Raw genomic sequence first — 20,706 nt, 5'->3', positions numbered from 1 at the left:
TTTACATACCTTAGCATTCATTCATCATTCCCCACTCATACAACTTCCTATCCTGGCCAGCCGAAGACTTATTTTTGTGGGCCGCGAACTTTATTCCTAGTTTTGGTGCCATTTGGCCTTTTGAGCAGTTGCGAATTTGGGTGATGAATGTGGGAAAAGCTGAAAATAGGAGGGAACAACACAGCGATATTTAGTTCCAAAAATCTGAATATAATTATCGTTTTGAAAGGAAAATTGTTAGCCCCGAAGTAAATATTTAGTCTGCAATCACAAGCGCACAAAACTTAGGCCCTTTTTAACGAAGATGGACAAAACTGTATTTTACAAATCGGATTTATATCGCTGACAAAAATACGAGCATTGGATTTAAATTAGGCAAACAGAATTATATAGACTATTACTTCTGTTATAACGGTTATGTGAATTCTCATAACATATTTGTCAAATGACCTTTATTTACATAGCGAGTAGTTTGAACGCAGATATAAATCTTGTTTATCAATTTATTTAGATTTTCGGTATTAAAAACCTGCGGATGTTTTTAGTACTCAAAAACCTAGAAATAATAAAATAAGATCATCAAAGTTTGTCTTTTGATAAGGCTAGTAAAAGCACTCAGTTTTATCCTACAAAATTCCATAATTATTTTGACTCTTTTATCTAGTAGTTTTCCGACATTGTTCGCTTGCGGTTTGTTCAACGTTTTTGGTTCTGTTTTGATTTTCCGCATCATCGGGTTGCCTAAATTTGCGCTGTTTTTCGCATCGTCTGCACATGAATGATGGACCCATGGATGGGAGGAACAGGTTGGTCAGTACAATACAGATCAATATCGATTTGTGTTGTGTTCAAGTTAAAGTAGGTATTTATTTCGACGTGAGGGAAGGATGTAGCACTAAAGTTATTGTGGTTTTCAGCGCCATGCTGCATAGCGAATAAAAATGTCCACTTATTTTGTTATAAGCTAATAATATTGAAATATTTTGGCTTTTTCAGTCTGATATATTCAAACGGGTTTATATTTGCATTGCCCGACGTTTCGGCCCGTTTATTGGGCCGAAATTAATAATTAATAATCACCTAGTTTTTCGAAACTTATTTACGAATTTGGTAACAAACTTGAATTGAGCCCTTACACATTTTGGATCCTCCTGGAGACATTTACTTGATTACTGAACTAAAATCAATGCTGCTGCTATTTCCCTCACTGGGTTCAAGAGAATAAAATTGTTCTGCATCTGTTTGGCTAGTTTCTTCTGCAAAAGTGAAGATATTTAGATGATTTTTTGATGAAATAAGTTTGTTGCAGAAGGCGAGATCGCAGCAAGCCATGCGCGCATGTGGTTGGTTTTGAATTTGCTGTCACGTTTTTGTTCGTTCGCGCAGAAACAGATTCGGCTGATGTTTAAATTTTTCATGTACTAGAAAAGTGTTTGGAGTTTGGAATTTACCTTTAATAAAATCTCGCTTAACTTTTCAAAAGGACCTAAGTAACATTTTTTTCATGATTTAATTTGAATAGCGCAATCAACAGAACAACATGAAAGCTTTTGATTGCAGAACTCAAATTAATTCACGAAAAAAATGTTACTTAGGTCCTTTTAAAAAGTTAAGCGAGAAATGTATTTCTTAATTGAGTGCGCGAAGTCGTTTGTGTATGCGGGGATGTTTTTGGTGAAATATGTGTGGCTGTGTGATAATACCAGAGATAGATGGTTATTCATCCCTAATTTATCGAATTACTCCGTATAGCTTTGAAAGAGTGAAGTAAATTGTTCGTGGAAGTGATTGGATCAATTTGGTGAGATTGTTTCAATATGTATTTATATGATTACAAAATTAAATGCGCGCTGGATTAAAAAAATCCGGAAGTTTGTTTATGGATCCATTATCCAATTGATAATGGTAGCATAAACAGGCGGGGCTTATTGCTAGTGAAAGTGACCTCGGACTGGACGTGAGTTACCAGGCAGTCTGAAATGGGTCACTGGAGCTGCAGTAGACCTTCTAACTCCCGGGCTAAAGCTGATTCTATTAAAGACAGCTTTCTTCCATAATACCACTGCCGGACAGTGGGGGTTAGATTGAAGATACATACATAGAAGAAGATACATAAATAAGTTTGTTGCAGAAGGCAAGCATTACAATGCGTTACGGTTAAAAGTATAAATAACTGCAAATCACAGAACGTAGACAATGAGCTCAAATTGAAATTATGAATTTAAAAAGTAGAATGATGCATGCTAAATCGAAAGAAATTGAAATTTTGATTTTTTGTGATTTTTTTCGTGGGGTTAACTCATTGTCTCATTGACGCTGAAGGTCTTAAACGACTAAAACCAAATCGTGTAGAAAAAACTGGGTGTATAATTCATAGGCCATTCATTCCTGTTGCAAGATCATGGATTCTTCATCTTCTTTATCTTCTTCTTCTACTTGGGATTACATCCCCTACTGGAACATTGCCGCCACGCAGTGTAGTGTTTATTCAGCACTTCTTATTAACTGCGAGGTTTCTTAGCCAAATTACCATTTCTACATTCGTATATCATGAGGCTAACACGATGATACTTTCATGCCCAGAGAAGGAAGATAAGAAATATAAAGAAGATAATTTCCAATCCGCAAATTTTTTCTATACCGGACCGGGAATCGAATCCAGCCACCTTCAGCATGGTATTGTTTTGTAGCTGTGAATCGTACCGCACGGCGAAGGAAGAAAAGATCATGCCAAATCTACTAAATTGATTTGAATCAGACATTCCAGTGAGTTCCAAATGAACTGAAATTTTTACCAGAGGTCTATCCTAGCATAAGAATTAGGAATACCAGTTTGATCGATGGATTTGAAAACACTTTTTGTTCTTTTTAATTTATCTACATAAATATGTAAATAATAAATTAAAATCTACATATTTGTGTTATTATTGTTTTTTGTTCTGATTTGAAAAAAAGGGCATTAAACTTCGAGTTGTGAATTGTATATTGTAATACAAAATGTGTAATGCAGGGAATTTGTGACGAAATGCTACGACGGGGGAGGGGGCACGCCGTATCCGAAGTAACAACAATGCACCACGGATTTTTCTTCATCAAAAGCTAGGTTACAGTCCAAACTATCGAACCATGGTGGTATCAAAATATTCTATCGAGGAAAAATGAAACAAAATTAATTTGATTTTTTTGAATTGTTTGACAATTTTTTCACAAAAAATCATTGCGCAAAAAGTTTTGTCCATTTTTAATTCTGTCCCATTGTTATCTTAATAAAAAATTGACCAGACCAGACTATGGGATGGAATGTTATGGCCAAAATTCATTTTTCAAGCCAAGCACTTTCCTCAACTGATTTGCTTGTATTCGACGGGATATCCTGTCGCATTGATTCCTATGAAATATTGGCGAGATAGGACTATGGGATGGAAAGTTACATCCAAAATAAATTTTTCAAAGCCAAAAACAAGAAAAAGAAGTGTCGCCGATTTTTCTGGCACTTATCCTCGCCGATTTGCTTGCAACAAGTTGCGTTTGACGGAGATTTTTTAAACGAGTATAACTAAATGTGAATAATGAGACCTATCCACGTATCAGTGTTATTTTGAACTTTTCTCATACACATTTTAACTTTTCTAACGCATAAGAAAGGTACCATCTCCGCTAGGTGAATTAAAATGGGGTTTGATAAAATTAGGGAGGACCGGTTGGCTCGTTCCCGCTCTCTAATGCCCAATATCGAATATGGTACAAGCTCGTACACGAGCACGTGGGACGTCTTCCTGCGGAATCCCAGGGTCAAACGACAAACCCCTGAAGAAGCGCCTGATTCAAAGTACAAGCCGTGGCGTCCTTCCAGTTGCCAGCTCTGCTGTTCCAACAATTGCCCAGCACAAGTAGCAGCATCGAAATGCACAGCAGAGATTGGACGTCCTGTAACCGTGCTGTTACGTAAGCTACTTCATTCTCACTCTATTTCTACGAATGCACCATCTATGGTACATGGGGTCTCCAGTAGCCTTGCGAGCAAAGGCGTAGGATTGCCAATCCAGAGATGGCGAGTTGGATTCTCGGTCCGGTCTAGGATGTTTTTGGGTTGGAAACTTTCTCGACACCCTGGGCATAGTGTATCATTGTACTTGCCACACAAGATACATACTCATGCAATGGCGGACATAGAAAAGCTTTCAATTAATAACTAAGAAAACGCTAATAGAATACTAAGTTGAAAAGCAGGCCAAGTTCCAGTTGGAATGTAGAGCCATAGAATTAGAAGAAGAAGAAGCAGATCATCTATGCCCCCAACCAGGGCTGACAATAGTCATTCTCGTCGCACGACGAAAGCGAAAAAAATATAGTCTTCGTCATAACATTGTCCGACGCAACACCTATTCGGTTTCTTCGCACCGCATGCCTGCCACGACGATAGTCGTGCAGTCAAAAGTTATGACGATTTCTGTCGTCACTTCTTCACACAATTGACTGCACGTCATTATAGTCGGACTGGTTAAAATCATAATGGCGTCTCAAATAAACAAATAGTAGGAACCTTGGTAACATAAATGAATCGATAACATGTATAACGCCTTCATACGTTACTTCAAATTCATTATTACAAAGTATTAATAAAAATCTTCGCATGGCAGCTGCCGCTTGAAGAATAATGTTATGAAGTCTTCGTTCTTCGATGTCGTCATGACGATTTGGTTGCACGACGAAAGCTAACGTTGTGCGCGTCATTGACGATGCGTGGAGTAGCAATGAAGACAATACAACTCGTCTCTACTGTGGCATTTCGTACTGCGACGATGACTATTGTCAGCCCTGCCCCCAACGAATACCCCACCTGCTGTTCTCTTCTTTCCAAAGCTTGGTTGTGTGAGTTCAACTCTAGTAAATAGACGCCGACCCTGAGATAGGTGTAGCCGTGGGGCTGGCCGCTATTAATAAATTTAATCAAAAAATTAAAAAAAAGAACTCTTGGTTATCTCCTTATTTTCGAGAATTTCCACTTTGTGATGTACATTAGGTGTTTTCTGCTGATAAACACTTTTATGAAAATCTTGTAATTGATGTATGTTAATTTTAACAACATTTTAACACTATGTTTTCTTATTAATGTGAAGCCTAATCCTTCTTCTCGTAACACCCGCTAAGATACAGACATTCATCGGTCTCTATAACAACAGATGTAACGTTATGAAAACTCATATGTAAATATGTACGTTATGTGGAAGATACTGGTTTGGAAAATGTATTGGAGGTAACCACTTCGATGCGACTCGTTCCATGACCCTACAGTACGCTACACACTTAAAATAAATCGCCAAATTCGGTAAAATTTTACCGAAATCTCAACAGCAGAACTGTTCGGTAAATAATTTAACTGATTTTCGGTGATTTTGACAGTTGAGCAATGGAAAAAATACAAAAAATCTGTAAAATATATTACCGAACAGTTCTGCTGTTGAGATTTCGCTAAAATTTACCGAATACGGTGAAATGAGTTAAGTCTGTAGACTGGTGCTTTAACCAACTAAGCTACGAAGGACCTTTGTCGGCCTTCGCAACCTAGCGGCTACTGAACGAGCTCGAGATTCCCAAATTGGACGCATAGTCAAATCACTCGCAATCCATTTCTCAAGCCAACACTTCCACATGTGTATAGTACACGTCCACTTGACTAGTATAGAAAGAACTGAAAAGTCGTATTTTTTTCGGGTGTCATAGGCCAAACTGCTCTGAAGTACATATCCTCGAAAGTATCAAAAATCATGCCAAGAGAAAAAATGTCCTAAGCTGAGAATATATCCACAAATATCTATGTAATCATGAGACATAATATCACGGAGTTTTGAAACGACCCGATCAACCAAGTTCTGAACGATGTATCGCTAAGCATCCAAGCAGGTCCATTGAGCCGATGCGATTTCATTTATTACTTTCACAATCTAAAATAGACCTTCCATGAGTCGATGTTCTTAGATACGATATCGTCTGAAGTAGAAACCCTGCTTAAAAAATTCTAAAAATTTTCCATAACAATTAGGAAATTTCCAATAAAGAAATCATAGTATGAGCAATAAAAAATATTAAATTTTCACAAATAATGCAAAATTTTCATAAACAATTAAGAATTTTCCACAAAACAAAAATAAATTAACACTTTTAAAACCAAAAATTGCAATTATGAAAGAAGAATTTTCCATAAAGAAATCGAAATGTTTCACGGAAAAAAATACAAACATTCCATAAATAAATCAGTATTAGCAATAAATAATTACAAAATTTTCCACAAAATAAATATTTTTTTTTACCAAAAATTAAAACCTTTCCACGAAAAAATCAATAAAGAACATTAAAAAAAGGAAATTTTCCAGAATATAAAATAATATATAAATTAAGCATTTTTCCATAGATTACCTCTTCTTTAAAAGCGTTTGAAGTTCATGGAAAATGTTATCAATTTGATTGCTTTTTAGAATTTTCCCAATGTAAATTTTCTTATTTTTTCATTGCTCATTGCAATGTCGTCAGGAAGGAAGGAAATCTCAACTCATTTTTATTATATAGATATTTTGTGGGTGGGAAATTTTTTTTTGTGGGAATGAATATTTTTTTTCTGGAAACATTTGTAATTGTTCATTGCTAATATTGATTTATTCATGAAAATTTTGTTATTTTTTTTCGTGGAACATTTTGATTTCTATATGGATTTCTATTTCTATATATATTTCTATATATCTTATTTTATAATTGCAATTTTTGGGTATATACCGATGATGAAGACATTGCAAATGTTGCAACGAGATTTTTTCCGAAATTCTGTGGAAGAGTTCCGAAAAATGTTCGGTAGAAATTTTGAAGAACTAGAAGAATCCGTAGAAGGATCCGAAATGCATATTTACGATGAAAATTCCAATAAACATCAAATTCCGAAGAATTCCCAGTATAAATTGTCTTGTCTTATCTTAGCACATGCACAGCCAGTATTGAAAAGCATTCTGGAAATGTCGGTTGTATTTCCGAGAATTTTCTTGTCTGCATTAATATTTGCAGCATATCATAAATATCAGGCTTGAATTTGGGAGATAATCCATAACTCCCCGGCAATCAGATTATTTAGTAATAAATAACATGATCAACGAAGAGTTTTGAATCTACGAAAGGAAGAAACGGGGACAGCCGTACCAACCGTTTCACATTCAGGGGAAAAGATGATTGACGAATCGTTGGGAGTGACTTTGCTAAGAAGAATTCCCAGTATAAATTAGAAAAAAATTCCAGCTGACTTTTTTTTACAGAATCTCTAATTTTTTTTTCAAAATCCTGGGCAACATTAATGAATCTACAAAGGAAATTCTTCTAAATTTCCAATGGAAATTTTTTGACGTAGAATACGTCTTACGGGAAAATATAGGGTGGGGGGTCATTCTGCAGAATCAAACTAATAACTCAGCCATCTTCCAACCGATTTTGATGATTTTTTTTATCAATCGATCGACAAGATGTTTAAGATTTTGCACAATCATTAGAAACAATTAAATAAAGGCGCTAAACTATTGAAAAATTGAATATCATCAGGCACTGTTGAAAACATGTTAAACACAGTTCATTGCCTACATTTCGTAACATTTCGGCGGCGTGATGCTAAAAACCATCTGCAGCGGTGGTGTGGCGCAGCGAAATTAAAAAAAAATATTTTCCCATTTTTCCTTTCCAAATTTTTTGTGTGGAAATGTGGCTTATCGTGGTTATTTTCCAAACCCCCCTCCCCATATATGACCACGTGGTTTCTGGACGGCCCCGTATTTAATTGGAGAAACTGTTAAAATAAATACGCTCTCAAATTTTCACCATGAGAGTTGCAGTGATTCGCGCACTGTAGTTTGGGAAACACTATACTTAAGAAAAATACCACAACACTAATATGAGAATGATTGATTTCATAATGGCCATGCACCATTTGAAGATTTTCATAATTCTATATAACGTAACTTCTATATAAAGCAACGAAACGAAAAAAAAGTTGCCTTTTAACGAGGCTGATCTGTATTTTAAAACAACCGTGGTTCGATAGTTTGGAATGTAACCTAACTTTTGGTGAAGAAAAATCCGAGGTGCATTGAAGTTATATAATATGCCTCTTCGGTCGGACACGGCATGGGGGGGTTACATCTAAAAAGATAACACTGAGTAAATAATTTGACGTTACAATACACGATTCGAGGCTGCATCTCTCCATTGTCGAATGCGCCCCACGCTCGCCAAGTCGTTTCGTACCTGGTCTGCCTACCTTGCTCGCGGCGCCCCACGCCGAACACCATCTTTGCAGGGTTGCTGTCCGGCATTCTTGCAACATGTCCTGCCTATCGAAGCCTTCCGGCTTTAGCTACCTTTTGGATACTGGGTTCGCTGTAGAGCTGGGCGAGCTCGTGGTTCATTCTTCGCCGCCACACATCGTCTTCTTGCACACCACCAAAGATGATCGTAAGCATCCGTCTCTCGAATACTCCGAGTGCTTGCAAGTCCTCCTCGAGCATTGTGCATGTTTCATGTCCGTAGAGGACTCCGGGCAGCAGGGACTATGTCCAAAGGCTTTACGATCCCTCCATACGGCCTCTGCGAGTTAGGGGGCTTGTCTATGACGTGCTAGGGTTTGGCAGTGGGCTCTGTTAGACCTCTACAAAAAGCTACCGATAAACAGATGCACCGTTGGGACCTAGTATTCACGGCATTTTTGGTGGATTTGCTTCCCACGAACTGATTCACTATTGGTGACAGACGACGTCTTTAGCTGTTGGATGGCGTCCTCTAGGTAGGGGCTGCACTGTGTTTTCTAACCCAAATTTTCTTGATCGAAAATGCTCTGGCTTCTTGACGAAACGGATCGATCAAAGCTCCTATGATAATTTCGACGTCATGGCTTGGGCATCTATAGTTCTCACGTTCTTCACGTAGAATGTGTTCTTATCATCATCAGTGCTGCCTGAGTGTGGGCTATGTACGATGATTATGCTGAAGTTGAAGAACCGTCATTTGTTCCTCAACCTGCATGGAGGTGGGCTTTTAAATGGGAAAAATATGCTACGTTGTTTATGGACGTTCCCTTTCATAAATGAGGTTTTCATCTATGAAAGTGTGTGATTTTCGCTTGTATCATACGTGTTATTTAATAGATATCAGCAAACATGTTAAAGTATCATCAAGGTAACTATGAAATATCAATAATGTTTCTCGTCGCATTTTGCGACCACATTTGCTATGTGTAATTTTAATTTGAGCTTCTTTGCTTCTTTGCATTGGTAAGTATGGGAGCCTTTTTTTTTGGAAAACGATGCGAATCATTTAATTATTTCCAAGGGATTACGGATTTCTCAATACACTCTGCCAAGAAACCTTTTTTTCCTGTTCGGGTGTGCCACTGCGACCAATTATTAGATCTATTGTAGCGTTACCCGTATCCTTAGTGTTTAAGTGCATGTCGAATTACTTCAGTGCTATTGAGAAGCAATGCAGTATCGGTTTCGATACAGTTGTTGTTTTGTTTTCTCAAGACCACCATGACAAGGTCCCGCTATTTAGATCCTTCATAGAAAGCAATCCCATTGAAGGCGCGCCCCTTATCAATAGGGAATCAATCCTCTCTTAAGAAAACAGAACAGTAATACTGTTTTTGGCCATGCATCGGAGCCCTAGCCACATCCTTGTCTTGCTTCTAGAATATCACCAGTGAAACTCTTAAAACCCGGGATTTAGCTCTGTCTACAAGACCATTTCAAGCAAGAGAATTTGTTCAGTAATAAGAACCTCCGTGTGTTCCTCTCACTACCATTGTTCACCAGTTCAAGAAGAGTTAGTACGTATTTAAACCCCTAGCTCGATTTTTCCAGCAGTCAGTTCAGCCTAGGACCGAGGTTTTTTAACTGATTGCTTGAAAATTTGTTTCCGCTGCATACAGTTTAGCCTCAAACAAGAGGAATTCGAGTCTTTCAACTGTCTGCAAGGTAACATTAATTATGTTTTATTTATGATACTGCTGTTGGTAGCGAGGACTAAATACGATGAATTCTTAATTACAACTTATTGCCCTAGCTAGAAAATTGGATTAGGCTAGGGCTCTGTTTGGTAGATCTTGACCGCAACACACTACGTCAAAGTGATCTACCGTGTTACGGGAATGCCAAGGAACTTATTCAAACTTATTTCTTTTTGTTCAAAAGCAAAAAAAAAAAGACTTACCAACCCAAACATTTATTGAAAAACGCAATGACATAGCAATAGGTAAATGTTCCCAGTTATATAGCTTATGTAAATCCACCTCGTCAGGTTGCACTTACATAACATGGAGAATATAATGTCCTTAAGCTTAGTTAGTATAACAGATAATTAAAGCCTAATATGAACTTGAATAGAATTATAACTTGTAGTTAACTTGATGAAAACGTTTACGTTTTTTACGTTGAATATTTTCCAACATCAATTATGTACAATTTTGTTTTTTAAGCCTGTAAAAATACATTTATCTATGTGAGGAACCCAATCCATACAATAAAGCTTCTTCTTCTGACTGCAGCTTGCATATTGACCATGTAGTCACCTACCAGTCTACCACCGTTTCGTGTGAACATCTCTAGAAGCTGTTCATCAACAATGCGGAAAACAAACTACTTTTCACAAAACATCATACCCGTGCGTTTCAAGTTCACATTTACAGCAACAACATGCGTCCTTGATAATGAACCTAAACCTTTCCGTATAGAATGCCGATAATCAGCCGATGAAAGCACCTGGTTGTAATTACACACTTTAGCTAGCTGTTGCTACGCAGGTTAGCAAGCTTCTAGCAATTTTCACACCGATTCTTATCAAAAGTCAGCACCCGATGCAAAGCTCCCGATGATTCGTTGATTTCTGCTCTGGTTGAACGAGGTGCAAAACGTGTAGTCAATTTGTTGCATGGTCATTTCAAACCGTTCGTTCCGTTCATCAGTGCCCAGACCGTGACTTTGAATACGACAAAGGTCTACCTAACTGTCGGTACGTGTAATGTAAACCCGTCCACGAAGATGCTGATACTGGAAGAAATCTTTTCCTTTGTCTTACCACGTGATAAACCTCATTTTTTTAAGAATCAATGATGATATGCGCAAATAACCGGTTTTATCGAAACATGAGGAAAGAAAGAGTCAATCTTTTTCACTTTCGTCTTATTCCGACCGGTAAAACGGCTTCGGCGCTCGTCCTTAGCGATTTAGAATACAGGAACGTTTTGTAGCAAACCAAAACTCATCAGGTCGACCGGTTCTAATACATAAATCAGTTGACCAGCTAATTGATTTGTGTTCGAAAGTACATATATTCGATTACTCATGAAGATAAATATGATAAAATTGCATTGAATTGCGCAGAATGCAAATATTCCTACAATGAATCGTCATAGAATAAAAACATGAATGTTCCAACATATCTTATCAACATACCCGTCGAATCACTATAAAGAGGCATTTCTTACCCACGGCACCTGCCGATTTTTACAACATGAACGACGATGTACCAGTCGTGGCTATAGCACCAGTTGTCGCACTAGGCTTTATATGCCAAATGGCGGTGATTAGATTACCGCAAACCAAGTTCATATCGATAAAGCATATTCATATGAAACGATAACACCTTTGATCTCCTCCAAAACAAGCAAAGCATAATTGTAAAAATTGATGTTGCTTAATTTAATTTTTGACCTTCTTTGCACCAGTTGTCACAGTAGTGGTCCCAATTTGGCCAATCCCATAATAAAACAATGGGATTTGCCAAATAAGAAAGCAAAATTAAAAATTAAAACAACTGGTGCATGCGTTCATATTATGGATTAATCAATTTTGAGGATTATGACAAATTTTATTGTGGTTTTCACAGCTGTTCTAAGGAGCAGGAAGTAAAACCTTTCACTTGATATATAAAGTCCACCAACATGCCTTTTACTTATTTTTAAAAACAGTTGTTCTCATGTATGGCGATGATTGGTACCCCCACCCTAGGAAAAATCCATTAATAACGTAACGCAAAAATTGGCCATTTTCAACCCCCTCCCCCTATGTCACACTTGTTGCTCAAAGAACGACCGCTAGGTGGATTAATCTGTTTTTTTACAGTTTTATTGCTCTACATCGCAGATTTCGAAGATTGAAAATTTAAAAAAAAAATGACTTAGGGAAGATCCATTAATTACGTAACGCAAAAATTGGGCATTTTCAACCCCCCCTTCCCCCTGTGTCACACTTTTTGTATGAAGCATCTGCAAATTTTGTATGGATCGTCACACTTTGCTCAACCCCCCTCCCCCTCTAAGTGTTACGTAATTGTGGACGCTCCCTTACGCTTTATTTTATTACATCAAAATTTACCTGGGATAAAAATGTATGTTACTGAAGTGGAAGTATCAAAGTATAGAAGACAAATTTTCGACAAAGCTTCATATGTATATACGTTTCTAAAGATTTTTCCTAGAATTTATGAGAAATATATGTGTGGGGTGTTTAAATCATGTTAACAAAGCATGATGCACAAGTGTTATGAGAATAATTTCTACAAATATTTTTCTTGGGATGGAATAATATTCTACATTCCTATTTCTGATCCCCGTTCGCTTCTAGCAAATATACTATATTAACAATATGATTCACTCTCACGAAATTTTGGCGACACCACATGTGGCGCCAACTCGCGTCCGAAAGGATCGATACACACGTAAATCGAACTACCCAAAATATGACGATCGTTTTACACACACTTCAAAATGTCATCATGAAAAAAAATAGGGATGCTTGATGTTTTTTTTTGCAAACTTAATCGATTATGTTTAATCGAATGCAAATGGAAAATCGAATGTTGTAGCAGAAGTGTGGTAGGCATATTTTTGTGGAATTGTATAAATTTGATATAGCTCATTGAACTGTATCCGGCGGGACCATGCCGGTGCACCTACTCGCTCTCTGTTTCGCACACCATGTTGCTGTTTGTTCATTTGACTGCAACACTTTTATCAAATGTACTATTGTCGCGCTAATCTTTTTCTAGAATGCTGCGACGGTCTTACACTCGCAGGCTCGACTGTGAAGGTAAACGTCAAGATAGCCGCCGTGTTAAAAAATAGGCAGAATTTTCCCGCTCAAAACAAAACCACGGGCTTTTCGCGAAATGACAAGAATGTTCGATTATATTAGTGAGAGGCAACCGGAGTCACTGAGTACATGGAGAGTTTTTATCATGGCAAGTGCATACAGTGGGTGAGATTTTCATTGACACTGTTGTGTTTAGTGACCGTTGCGATTACCTGAGAAGCAACCAGCAGGAAGCCGCAGTATTCTATTTTATCTCGAGATGCATAATATTTTAACAATATGATTCACTCTCACGAAATTCTGGCGACCCCACATGTGGCGCCACGATACACGATACACGTTATAATTAAACTACCCAACATATGACGATCGTTATACACACACTTACGGAGCCGAATTTATTGAATTCAACATTTGGCTAGCAAACATTACCGCTAGGCAATGGTTAAACTCACTAGTATTTTTTAACAGCAAGGAAGTGACCCTGATCAATTTACTTATGTTTTGTTACACTTTTTGAATTTAAATGTAAATTAACAAAATTCGTAGAGATTTATGATTTATAGATATATAGATGCATAAGGGCCGATGCCCACGTAGCGTTTTTCCAACGCTGCGTGCACACGGCGTTAAAAGGACGCGTGTGTGCATCGGGAAAAAGCGGTAACGCAGCGTCGCCGCACCGATGCACACCTGCGTTTTTTCAACGCCCCGTACACGCAGCGTTGAAAAAACGCTACATGGGCATCGGCCCTAAGAGTTTACAAAATGAAAAACGATGGAATTCCGACATTCAAGACTTAAGGATTTTTGAAAACGTAACGGTTTTTATCACATTTTCAAGGATGATATGATCAAAATATTTTACCTACTTGTGAGATGAGCATTAGGGTGGTTAAAAAAATTGATTTTGATCCACAGTGCTCATCTGATTCTGAGTTTCCCCTGAAAATTTGAGCTCATTTGGATTGAAACTGATTTAGCACAAGCCGTTTCAAGTTTGCATGCAAATTAGTATGGGGAAAATTATTTTTTCGTTGTACTGTTAATGACGTTTCCCCATCAAGCGCAGGTTAAAAGAAAACCTACATAGCTAAAAGGAATACTCAATAGCTTTCACTCAGTGTAAACCGCATCTCAATTAATCGTTCCAATAATTCATGATTAGAAAATGTTTTCACCACGTAAAACACTTTTTTGGTAGTTGATTTGCATGATAAATATATTAGGGAGAAATATCAATATATTCAAGGGAGATCAGGGATATTGCTGTTACAATTATTTTAAATTGATATTTGAAAACCATCCCTAGAACGGAATAAAACTTGTAATGTTGCATGGGATATCACCGCATGACTAAGGAAGGCTTTTATATGACTATGGTAGATTATTGTTTAGCATGATCAATCGTTTTGAATAATTTTATGACACCAGTTAAACTTATTCATTCGCATAACAAGTTTCAATTTTGCCAGGCGTTGAGAGGATTACATACATTTATCGAGTTTGGCTTCGTTATGCTCTTTGACGCTTGAGCTTCAATAAACAAGATTCCTCCTTAATTTTTTATATGATGATTGTAAGAAAAAATCGAGGAAACTCATTTAGTAGTGACGTGGTAAATAATTGACTGTTTTACAACTAAAAGGTTCCGTTTAAGGGAGAAAAAAAGTTGTTTGGGACCCCTCGGTAGATTTTTTTCAAATAGTCACGAAATGAAAGCTTAAAGGGTCAAACACAATGGACACGTTTGCGTGCGTTTTGACAGTTTTCCCATGTGTTTGGCCCATACGAGCTATATTTTCACGTAGTGAAAGTATTAGCGATGCTCATTTTTTTTTGTCACACACCGCGTTAAATTATCTTGATTTTATAAAATCAATGATGATTTCTTTTCAAATTAACTCGCATGCATAATCCCATTTTTGAGAATTCCCTAATTGTTTTCAATTTGTGAATATGATTTGACAAAGAGAAACTCACTTTTGTGAACAAACTGCCCGATATGAGAGTCTGATATAAATACAATTCAAACATAATTACGTTTGTGGTACAATCTCTCTATATAAAAATGAGTTTGCATTTCCTTTGAGGCAATATAACTCACGAACGGGTTGACCGATTTGTACGGGTGTCTCATTAATCGATTCGTCTTGAGGACTGCTGTGTTATAAAATATCACTAAATTTTGAGGAGAAAATTGAGAAATTATGAAAATACAATTTTGATGCGAGTTGTAAGGAAACCCAATACGATCGCGCTAAAAATGATCTAGAGTGCGGTGCTGAATGAACTCAACAATTGACAGTAAGCATGCAAAATATAGTTGACTCTTTCCCGTTACGCTGGGATATGGATACTCTGAAGTAGTGCGTAACGGTGTTAATCCGGTCATATCGCCAGGCTCGGTACAACACTGAAGCTGACAATATGACGTCCCTAACCCCGAATCCCAAGGTGTCAGGCGACCCGTGCTGAGGGGATGAATGGCCTGGGGGGTGAAACAATTAGCCAGGCAGTTAACGGAGCCTGTAATGCTGGGTAGACACTCTTCGTGTTGCATTACGGAGTAAAATCTACCACACTGTGCTCTAGTTCTTACTATTCTTGTTAATACTTATGAGTGATGGTCGGAAGAGTATGGAATGACTATAATTTGCTTTTAAATGACCCGTTTTTTGCTCCTTTTGGATGGAGTCAATGGAGTAAATTGTAAAAACCTAACTCAACCTTAGGCTGGTTTTCGAAGCCGACACCTTGAATCTCCAAGCTCCAGAGCGCTGATTAATTAGGAAAGAAGCGGATACGAATTTGGTGGATCTGCTGAACCCTCTGACTGATTAGAGCTCTGTGTAAAGGTGAGATTCGGAAATGCCAAACGCAATGAAATCAGATCTCTATACAAAAACGAATTCGGAACTCATAAGAAGAAGCAAAAATATATTTGAACTTCAGTACCGATGCATGGTCAAAATCAGTATAATCCCACTTATTGTTGAGCCGAAACTGATTGAGGGGCGCGCCTTTGAGAGTTGGTATAAGCCATTTTTCGAAGGGTATAAATAGCGGTACCTTAATCTAAAGAGGCCTTACATTAAGCTTGAGAAATATATGAATAAAAAATGACTACTTCATTTCTTCTCAATAGAAATGGAGCAGAAAGACATGCACTAAACAAATGACACGGGTATACTACAAAAGTTCAATGAAATGGACGCAGTGGTTCATCCCGAACAAAAAAAAATAGTTGACTCTGTAAATCTCGATGTTCTATATCTCGATATCTCTCCCTATATCGATGGTTTCCTCGGTCCCTTCAATCTACATACATTTTGGCTTTCTACATCTCGATAACTTCCCTATCTTGTATTTTGTTCTGGATTCACTCTTCTTATGTCGATATGTTCAAATTTTTAGGCTACTAGACCATATTTGGACGATAACAATACAGATCAACAATAAGCAATGATATTTGTTTTGTTGTCGTTTTTCATAGCAACAAGCTGTTTTGGATCTAGTACCCATTTAAATTTTCCTTCCATTCCTCGATCTCTCCCTATCTCGATGGTCCCTTCAATATCGAGATGTGAAGAGCGACTGTAGTATAATCCCGAGCAAGGTCGGGTACGTTCAACTAGTTTTTCTTGCGAAAGTATCGAAAATAATCTATTAAATCCCAAAAAATATCTGATATTGGATACGAAATCGAGAAAGCACAATAAAATAGGCGTAATTAATTTTAGCCGAAATATCTCACCGTAATGCTACGTTTTGAAAGGGCAAGTGAATTGAACAGCTTAGTTTAATGCAATTTACTTGCCAAGAGTTGAACATGTTCAACTTACTGTCCGTTCAAGTGAGTTGAGCGAAGGTATTTGGACGCGTTTAATCCAAGCGACTTGTTCAATTCACTTTCCATGTCTAAATGTAACAAAATAATCATACCCATTATGATAAGCGCAACATAACAAAACGCAATCGGATGAGTGTCATCTTCTTGGCTTTCCACTCAAGATACATTCAATCAATGGTGGGCAGCAAAAAGTTTTCAATTCACAATAAGTTGCAACGCAGGTGTTAAGTTCCAGTAGGAATTTAGGACACCGAAGAGGAAGAAGAATGATGCATTGGAATAATATCGATAATATTCAGAAAAAAATAATCAAATTTCTTGCTGAAGAAAATGATAGAAATGTTTACAGTGGAACAATCATTTTAATGTTTGCGGAACGGCTTTCACAGTTTGAACGATTGAAGCAAAGGTGTAGTTTGTCTGCTTTGCACTGCTTCATCGAAATATTTACAGTAGTGTTTGCATTTAACAAAGTCGATATCCTGGTAATCGATTCATTGAAAAATGTATGGACATCCCCACACTGTAAAATGTCATCGAACAACTGTATGACTACTCACCGGAAGATGGCAGGAGGGTTTTCCAGCACAAGCTAGAAAAAAACATGTTTAGATTCCTCTTTGCTCGCTAGATGATGTTGTTATCACCGGCAAATTGTTCGCCATTTCGTTGTATGGAAAAACTCGAAGTGAACCATATTGTTAATATAATATATTTGCTTCTAGTAAACGGGAAATTTTACCAAAAAAAAATGCCAATGACATGAAAAATGGTTAATTATGTTTATGGTTCCATTATGCCTAATGTTATGTGCTAATGTACTTATGCCTTACGTACATTAGGCCTAAGGGGGCGGAGACTCATCGATGATGATGATAATGATGATTATAATAATGATGATCGTGATAATGATCATGATGATGATTATGCTTGATGATACTACCATCTATTGTAGCAAGGCACTTGCCGATAGCATAAGTATTATAAAATATCAATGCATTATTTAAAGAGATTATTCGTCGGAATTGCTTCAGAAGTAATTGAATTTGACAATTATTTAAAAATTTGAAATACTAAGTAATATAAATTAGAATCGAAATGTACAATTTTTCAGAAGTGATTTCTTAAAATTTCAACATAAAAAACAAACTTCTATATCTCTGTGATTATTTCAAATTGTATGGATCTTACTGCATGTGTTGATACAAATGGGTGTGTTTTGCATATTATAGCAAAAACTCTGAGAGAATCGATAAAGTCACGGATTAGCTGTGTTTGACGATGGTCGTTCGAAAATGTTCCACCCAATCGACTGTAGGCACCACCGATGCAAATCAATTTTTTGTAACAATGACCGCCGGCGCCGGCGACTACTAGTTACTTGAATTTTCAACTGCTGTTCTTGATAAAACAGAGGATTAGAACCAAACCTGTAAGTTGCACACATTAGATGTGCTTGCTACGGCACATAAATGATTAGTTCAATACCAAATTTTCAAAACGACTTATCTGCTTTTGTGAACAAAGATTCAAACGTCGATTTGACGAATCTGAGAGCACTCCCACGCAAACCAACACCATCAACAGCTAACAGAAGCCTCCACCTACGTATTGATGGTGTTGGTTTGCGTAGGCGTGCTCTCAGATTCGTCAAATCGACGTTCGAATCTTTGTTTATAAAAGCAGATAAGTCGTTTTGAAAATCTGGTGTTGGGTTTTTTTTTTGCTGAAACCGATTGCTAAACTGTTGGCTGTAAGCTAAACATTTATTTATTTATTTTCTTGTATGTCTTCATTTGACTATATCTGTCTCTATGAAGTATAACATGATGAACGTTTTTCGATTTTTACAATGGCATTTTTACGTAGGACTACGTCTGTATTGGAAATACAAACGAAGTCCTACGTCAAAATGAGAGGAAAGTTCGGAAAATTACCTACAAATGAAAAACCCATCGCAAATATTTTATGAATTGTTGATAAACGATGCTGAGTAACCATATGTACAAATCAAAGTTGATAGAAATAAATATAAAAATGTTTTAGAATGACCTGAGGTGTGCACCTTTTATTCTGGGACAGCCCATAATTCCAAGCATCTCTTCGGATTAAACACACTCTACTCAGTTTTTTTGTGCAACTCAGCACAATCCGCCATTGTTCAGCTTATTTGATAACTTAGCTCATTTATACTATTTTTTGAATGAAAAAATTGATTACTGCTGAGAAGCGGCATCGTCCACTTCGTAAAATAGACAAACATGTTTTTCACGGTGAAAATCTTTCTATGAAATAGCACGTGTTTATTCAACATTCCACAACTTCAAATGGTCTTTAAATTTTTCGGAATGATAGGAAATTATTTTCTGCATCTAATGACCCCATGCGGTTTCTGAGAAGTTACTTTGGAAATCTGTGTGTTTTACCAGATTCTAGAAAATGCCTCATAACCATAAAAGTCCCATAGTGTCATAAATCATCCATTTGGTTGATGTATCACCAATCGTCGAAAGTTTGAAGCTGCTGCTGTAGGCGATAACAGTCGTCGATAGAGCGGATTTCCAGATATATTTTGAGATCGTCTGCAAAAGACAACACTAAGTGTATATCCTTAAAGTAGAGCAAAAATATGACTGGTCCCAAATGACTTCCTTGGGGGATTCCAGATGTAGAGTTTGAAACAAACGGAAATCACACTTTGCTTATTTATGAAATAGTAATTTGAAATGAGCACCAGTTGTTGATTAATGTCCTAAAATTGGAACTTTGAGAAGCCATCCAAATGTACACATTTTGGATACTCTCAATTTAATCGAATTTTTAGGTTCCGTTGGTCGAATGATCCAATGCGTATTCTTATCTTTCCATTGTCATGAATCAATGAGAAGATTATTACATTTCAAATTCTCAGTTTCGGCATAAACTTATTGTGTATACATGCTCAATTTTTTAACGAACACGAACACGCACGATTTGAAGAGTCACGCATTGTAACGCTTACCTTCTTGAACAAACTGATTCCATTAAAATATCGGTTTCTGCGACCAGGATACTAGTCAAACAAATGCAGAACAAATTTGCTTTGTGAAGCTAGCGATGGAATTAGCAGTGGCAAGTGGTAAGTTTTTTTAATTCTGTTTGATTAAGTAATAAATTTTGAATTTTGAATCCAGAACACAAGGAATTTAGTCCATTAATCCCTTAAAATAACTCAGAAAATCTTGTCGAACGAGCTATATTACTTGATATAGAGTATCTTGATACCAACAGAGTGTCTTGATTTCACATTAAATAATGTGTATAATGTTTCATATCGTCATTTTATATATCAAGTGGTAATGGTCTTATTGAAAACGTGGTAAAGTATTATATGGCCCTTTCTTTATAATCGGTTCCGATCGATACTTATCAAAGCGGTCAGGCCACAACTTCATTTGAATCTCGCTTTTTGATAGATCGTCCACTATGATTTTATTCCAGAAGGCTTCTAATGTGTCAAGAATGAAAATCAAATGAATAAACTGATCCTGGAGTCATTGGGATGTCCCAGGGGAACCTGTGAATGGGGGCATTTAAGTTTTAGCACCAAAATCAGTCATTCGACGGCTCTTTTTCATGGTTTTCGATCAGAAAGTGAAGTATGAATATAAAATGGTCCATTGATGACTCTGACCGCTTCCAAGACCTACGGATTGGCCCCGGGGGACCTGTGGAAGGGGAAATTTTAGTTTTAGCGTT

At 37.1% G+C, this 20,706-nt stretch overlaps 2 protein-coding genes across 3 annotated transcripts in view; one reads left to right on the top strand and one right to left on the bottom strand.

Annotated features, from left to right (window-relative positions):
* Window positions 1-154, bottom strand: part of LOC134221994 (uncharacterized) — a 130,594-nt gene extending 130,440 nt beyond the window's left edge. Inside the window, exon 1 of the mRNA XM_062701152.1 lies at window positions 10-154. Coding sequence (XP_062557136.1) covers window positions 10-21 — 12 coding nt within the window. The 5' untranslated portion in view covers window positions 22-154. The remainder of the gene's footprint in view (window positions 1-9) is intronic.
* Window positions 1-20,706, top strand: part of LOC134219340 (synaptic vesicular amine transporter-like) — a 142,280-nt gene that overhangs the window by 25,346 nt on the left and 96,228 nt on the right. The window lies entirely within an intron of this gene.

This window comes from Armigeres subalbatus, chromosome 3 (genome assembly GCF_024139115.2).
Source record: "Armigeres subalbatus isolate Guangzhou_Male chromosome 3, GZ_Asu_2, whole genome shotgun sequence".
NCBI lineage: Eukaryota > Metazoa > Arthropoda > Insecta > Diptera > Culicidae > Armigeres > Armigeres subalbatus.
Note: the sequence above shows the minus strand (reverse complement) of the source record. Positions and strands in the feature narration are given on the sequence as shown.